This window comes from Magallana gigas, chromosome 4, assembly GCF_963853765.1.
Source record: "Magallana gigas chromosome 4, xbMagGiga1.1, whole genome shotgun sequence".
Classification (NCBI taxonomy): domain Eukaryota; kingdom Metazoa; phylum Mollusca; class Bivalvia; order Ostreida; family Ostreidae; genus Magallana; species Magallana gigas.
The window spans coordinates 46,300,137-46,306,565 of NC_088856.1; the positions used below are offsets into that span (position 1 = coordinate 46,300,137).

The 6,429-nt window shown below is 31.5% G+C and overlaps 1 protein-coding gene across 1 annotated transcript; it reads left to right on the plus strand.

The window, feature by feature from the left end:
• The first annotated feature begins 395 nt into the window (after window positions 1–395).
• LOC136274333 (ribonuclease P protein subunit p14-like) lies at window positions 396–5,504 on the plus strand. Its single transcript, XM_066080877.1, has 5 exons — window positions 396–529; window positions 1,927–2,014; window positions 3,677–3,750; window positions 4,377–4,455; window positions 4,914–5,504. The coding sequence occupies exons 1-5, from the start codon at window positions 471–473 to the stop codon at window positions 4,980–4,982; spliced, it is 369 nt and encodes a 122-aa protein (XP_065936949.1). The 5' UTR covers window positions 396–470; the 3' UTR covers window positions 4,983–5,504.
• The last annotated feature ends 925 nt before the right edge of the window (window positions 5,505–6,429 follow it).

The window sequence follows — 6,429 nt, forward strand, 5'->3', positions numbered from 1 at the left end:
GTATATAAAAAGTGAACCAAAAAAATGGTTCAACATATTAAGCATTATATCATAATAATGTGTAAAGTGTTAATTCCCGCGCTTGCGCTGGTTATTATCTATAGCTTTTTTTTTTAATAAGGAAGGGATAATAGTACACATGTACATCTATGATCGTATAGCTACCGTAAGGCTCAATCATATTAGACAGTCCGTAATACCCTTGTTCCAAATTCTGTGCATGGTCTTCATGGGTATCAGCTGAAGCTAAACGCTCGTAGGACTTTTGGCCCAAATGAATTCTTACTAATCCCCTCCTTTTTCGATGGTCGAATTATTCCGGAAATTTAATTTTTACTTGTTACATTTTCACTTCTATCTCAAATATGTTACTTCCTAATTAAGTTTTTGGATAACGTGGTTATCATGGTTTTCTTTTCTTTTTCTTTTGACATAATGCTCTTTGATGTATTGTAATTGAAGATTTTGCAATGAAAGTCAGAAAGATCAAATATCCAGTCTCCAAGCAATGTTATTTTCGAATCCAGTTGTGAGTACAAGTTTAATATGTTTTATGGTGCTACCGTTCTGGCGAGCGCAGCAAGATTTACACATACCTTGCATCATTGTGTATCTATATAGTGTTGTTTAGGTATCAACGAACGTCAAAGAATTTTTGAGAGAGTATTGCTCTACAATAAGTATGCCAAAGGTACTAATTTTAATGGTTATGATACATACAACGCAACCCCCTATCATTCTCCCGAGAGGATTGGCTGTTCGTTCGCTCTAAAACGCGTTCGCTCTAGTTTTCGTTCGCCCTAGAGAGAGATAGAGAGATAGTGTGTGCCCAGTGAGGCCCGGTCCCTGTTTGTAGGTGTGTAATTTCCCACTTTTGAATTTAATGCTTTGTCTATATGCAATATCTACATATTTTTTTTAACTGTTTCTTTTTTCTCTTTATTCCTTTTTATTTAGTTCATAATGGCCTATTGTTTATTTCCTCCCTACTTATACTTACCTGCCTACTGTACATGCATGCACAATTAGCTTAAAAATGGATTGATTTGACAGTAAAGTATGACTCTTGCTTGTATATATTTATATAATCTCTATATTAAAAAAAAATTAAAAACAAATCATACAATGTCAATAAGGCAGGTATCACAGTCTATACTGAAATAGCTAGTACACGCATTACAGATGTTTGATCTATCTCTAAATTTATTGCGGGAAATATAGAGAGCACTGTGACGTCATCCATGACTTTGTTCGTCTTTGTTTACGTATCACGACTCAATACGAAGGTATGGAAGCATGTAACAAATCTTTTGAGTCTCGCCATAGCATATGCGGTACTCAAATGTGTCATCAAACTTTAAGACACCATAAATTACTATTAAAAGTCGGCCATTTTTGGCATAGCACCACGGATGAAAACATTAGAAAGCATTATGGGACATAGACAAAAAATTTTGTTTGATGAACTGTAGGTTTAGCTCGTTCTTTTTCCCGCGCACACTGGTTCTATGAGCTCGCTTTAAGTAACAGATGCTTTTAAAAGTCTTTGCTCATGAATATGCTGATATTTACGATACATGTGCCTATTTATATGTAATAATAGTATTACATTAACACAAGACCCACGCGCTTGTGGTTTGTAATACACGTTACATGTAAAAAAAAAAATGGAAACTTAAAAAAATTATAGAAAATGATTTTTGCCTTAACTGAGAGACGTAAATAAAATACATGTAACTTTTATATGTTTCGGCTTTAAGGTAAGAGCTTTGCCAATTATTGTCAATCAATTGATTAAATTTTAATAAAAAACGATATACAGTCACATTGATTAACATTTTTTCCAAGTGTTTGGATACATATGTAACAACAACTGCAAGCAGACCTAAATCTAACTTGAACTGTTTGGAGTTTTTTTTTCTTTAGAGAGTTTGAACATGAAGGGTACATAGATATTGGAGAAACCATGTTTAAATTTGCAGTCCATCAGGCTGTCAAGAATTTATGTGGAGAGGTAAATTTAAGAAAAAATATCATTCTGTACAAATATGAAATTTAAAAATTCTAAAATATCATAAATGTAATATTTTATTTTGAAGATGTATCAGAATATGACTTAAGTTTTTAGTTTTTCAATTTTTTGAAGATTTTTGTGCGCGGGGGTGTTAAGAAAGCATATGGAATCTGAGTTACATGTAATTCCGTGAAATCATAAATCTTATTTATTATGTACATATTCAAATATCTAAGCAACGAAACGTAGTCCAAAAACAAATAAAAAATACTGAAGACAATTTTTTTTCAGAAAATAGTTTGTATTACATAGATTTACACATTGATGACCTCATGACTAAAAGTTGAATGTCGTGTGAATTTGATCGGAAAGCATTGTAAACATATTCAAAATACAACTACTCTAAGAACTCTTATAAAGTATTGTGGTGTGATTTATTGAGAATTGAACATAAGAATACTGGGAGAGATGTCAGTTTTATCAATCATTCCCTAAAAGGTATGTAACCTTGCTTTTATTGAACTTGAAATTTTAGGCTTGAAAATCAATGCTGAAATTGAAAAGTGCTGCTAGAACCCCATGTTGTGTGTTGTTTTGATGCAACATATCATTTTCCGTGCAAACTTTATAAAAGTTGGGAAATTTTTACAAAGCCGTATGAATAACTATTTAATTAAGAAGAACTTAGAATTCTAGCAGCTGTTTTGATTAAACTGAGATGTTTTGCCTTCACTTGGTATGTTTATTTTATTTTGGAAACAGCGGGGTAGTGTTGTTCTATCTCATTTTATTTTAAGGAATATTCGTAAGCTATTTATACATGTAGTTGTCACGTGATAATGCACCAGTGTGGCAGTAACGTACTATAGTATGTCCCAAGTTATTGCTTCCATCGCTTTTTGATTATTTTTAATAAAATTACACACACCTGTGAAAGAAATACAGTTGGAATCGTTAAAAGGGAATATATCCAAGATATCTTCATTGAACATTTATCCCTTTCCACTCAGAAAAAAATCACAGGAACGAAAACAGATTCCTTACGGAGATTTATAATGGGGAATGTTTACATCTTTTCTCCATTCGGAATACACTCGGAATACATCGCGCAATTTTTTAACGTTATCATCCGGGCTTATTAATATCTGTTGCAATGCAAAATCTCTGTAGACTTTCAATTTCGGGATGTGTATTGAAACCAGAAGCGGAAGAAGGGGCGTTTCAAAACAAATAATCTGGACATTTTTCATATTAGTGGATGAAGGTAGTTTGAGTACAAAGGTATTTACTATTATTGAAATATCAAGCAAAAAGTGGTGGAAGCAAAAACTCGGGACAGAGTATACCAGATTTTATTGCACTGACATCTATTTTAAAGGATAATACTAAGTTTTTGATCTTATTCAAAATAGTTAATTAATTTCACAATTTGGAATATAACAGTCAAAATAAGACGCTAAATTGCCCATGTGCTTCTTTAACACCCCCGCCTGTGAGCATTCATACAATTTGTCAGATTTCTTTGACCAAAGTGTAAATAGAGCATTTCCATGTATTCATGAGAAAAAGAAAAATGTAACAAGCTGTTTGTAAGCTCGTGCAAGGTTGAGTATAAATTTCTGATGCTTAATTTAACTGATTTTATGTTTTTCTCTTGTTTAGATAGGTGAAAGCTTTGTGGATGTATTGAAGTATGATCCTTTATTTCGAGCGGCTATATTGGTCACCTGTGAAAGGTAAATTGGGTCATTGACAACAGTATATTTCATTTTGTTGACTTACATTTACCTTTTCCTTATATCTATAAAATTTTGATTGAAAAAAATAACATTGTATCATTACTGTAATTATTTATGAAAGGAAATAATATAAGTAGTCTTTATATTTTATCTTTAGCAAATTATGTTAATACTATCAGCTTTCCCTTGTTATTTAACATTAAATGATATTAAATATGTTTAACTGTATTTTATTAAAATGGTGTATGTAGCAGATTTGAAGGGATTAGATAATTATTTGTAATAAATTTTGTGTTTGAAAATTAAATTTGATGGTTTATCATGACGGTTTGTTATTATAAGAGGGACGAAATATTAAAGACATTCTAATGTAAATTTTAAAAAAGTGTGCTGTAAAATTTTCAATAAATTTTCCTTTTGTAGTTAACCTTTCGTAAATCAGAGAAATTAACACATGTATGCACCTAACGTTAAAAATAATTGCAAGACCTACATGTAAGAAAAATTGTTTATTTTGATCATTTTGAAACTACAATATTAAACTCTTACAAACCCATGTCACAGCATAAACCACTAATACACTTGAATTTCTTTTTTAAAAGTATACTTGATTGTCTTTTCAGGTTCAGGGTTCAACTGCACGGTGCTCTAACATTTTTTAATTGCTACGAAAACAAACGATGTGCATTCAGGATACACCAGGTAATGATGTGATTTATCTTGTATGCAGTATCATAAATATATCTGTAAATTTTTACATGTTACAATAATTGATATGAACAATATCAAATTACAGTCAAGAATGTTAAATGTTACATCATGAATGATTCACAGGTAAATGGAAATGATCATGAACATTTCATAGGCCAAGGATAATGAATATTTAATATCTTAGGCACAGCTACAATATGTCAAATATTGCAGCATATTGTTGTTCACATTCATTGCCTAATGAAAAGGGAAAGGGTATATCATTAATAAGTGAAAAAAATATTAATAAGAAAAAATTTAAAAAGCCAACTTTTTTTTATATCTACAGTAAACAATAAAATTCCTACCTGCCATACCTGTATTTTTTCTGCAAAACTAAAACTTTATTTTTCTTGCCCTTTAATAATTTTATTACTATGTATTCACAATCATATACATGTTGAATTCAGATCTCCTCTAATCTTATGAACCTGGCTAGTGACAGCAGACAGATGGGGCTGCCATTTAAATCGGTTTGACCTTGCATCAATACGTACAAGATGTACATGCATGTACATATGGAATCATCTTAAACCTGCTGGAAGTAATACACTCGATGAAGATGAAGGACATGTAAATCCTCATGGACAGATTTCAAGACCAGCAAGTCTATACAAGACTGTGTTCAATGGATTTTCACTGTTTTACAAAATATTGATTTTACATAATATACCAGTAATGCTTGTACATGTTGACAATGAAAGGTCTTTTTTATTTTTAAGAGAAGAATATGAATGTTATTATACCCTTGATAGTCAGTAAAAAAAAAATTGAAAATCCTGTAATTACAATATTCTGTGGGTTAATTTTTTCATGTTATTTATTATTATAAAATTGTTAAAATATTTTCTGTGAGAAAAGTAAGACTTAAATTTGCACTAGACATGTACCTGTGGAAAGTTACGCAGTTGAATTTTTATATTTGATGTCGTTTTCATGTATCATATTCTATTAACATTATGATTATGAAACATATTGACTGTTTTAAGCAATAAAGGTATTCAAAGTCTCTGGTTGTTTTTTAATTATTTGATTTCTTATAAAGACATATAGGAAGCTACTCATAGAGCAGGCACGCAGCATCGTTTTTGGAAGTGGGGGGGGGGGGGGGGGGGACTCATGCAAAAAATCTTGCTATGCAAAAAAAAAGAAAAAGATAAAATCCTGGGTGAAGGGGGGGGGGGCACAAGTATACCTTTAACTTCAATTTCACTGTTTATTTTCGATTCAGTTTTTTACATGGTCCCATAAAAGTAGGAGGCCAACTCCATATTAATTCCATTTTTATTATGTCAATTTAAGAAAAAATGTTGCTGCGCAAAAAAGCGGGGAGCCAGCCCCCCCCCCCCCCCCATCCTGATGCTACGTGCCTGTGGAATATTATATTTTAATTCATTGATAAGTACCAGTAAATGTGATGTTATCTTTTAAATTACCAACTAAATATTACTATATTTACATCTACTGAGTATGATTCCCTCTATTTCCCGATACGGAAACTTATAGTTAAGTTACTATTTAATTCATATCTCTATAAAACACAACCAGACTAAAATCTACAGGCCCGGCTCATTTTTAATGATTGGTCGAAACTTACTGCGACTGAAACTGAGAGGACTGAAATATACACGCCCCGTTTATCGAAACCTATAACGATCTAAGAAAAATCACGGACTGCACGAAATAATCATGAGGTTTTCAGACTTAGGAGACAATTTGGCTGTTTCTTTTATCTAACGTACATCAACAGTAATTTAGTAAAATTTATTTACGTTTAGCAATCAATTTATTAATTTGTGAAAAGAAAGATGTAAATATAAACAAGGTCAAGCAATCATTACAGAAAAAAATACATAACTTGCTAACGCATGAATCACCAAAGAAAGCATGCATTTAATTATTCAACTATTCATTACAAGTTGTACA

Coding starts and splice junctions, on each gene's coding strand:
- LOC136274333 (XM_066080877.1), top strand. CDS start 471: ATGAAAGTCAGAAAGATCAAATATCCAGTCTCCAAGCAATGTTATTTT. Junction 2,015..3,676: donor TCAAGAATTTATGTGGAGAG/GTAAATTTAAGA, acceptor TCTCTTGTTTAG/ATAGGTGAAAGCTTTGTGGA. Junction 3,751..4,376: donor ATATTGGTCACCTGTGAAAG/GTAAATTGGGTC, acceptor TTGTCTTTTCAG/GTTCAGGGTTCAACTGCACG.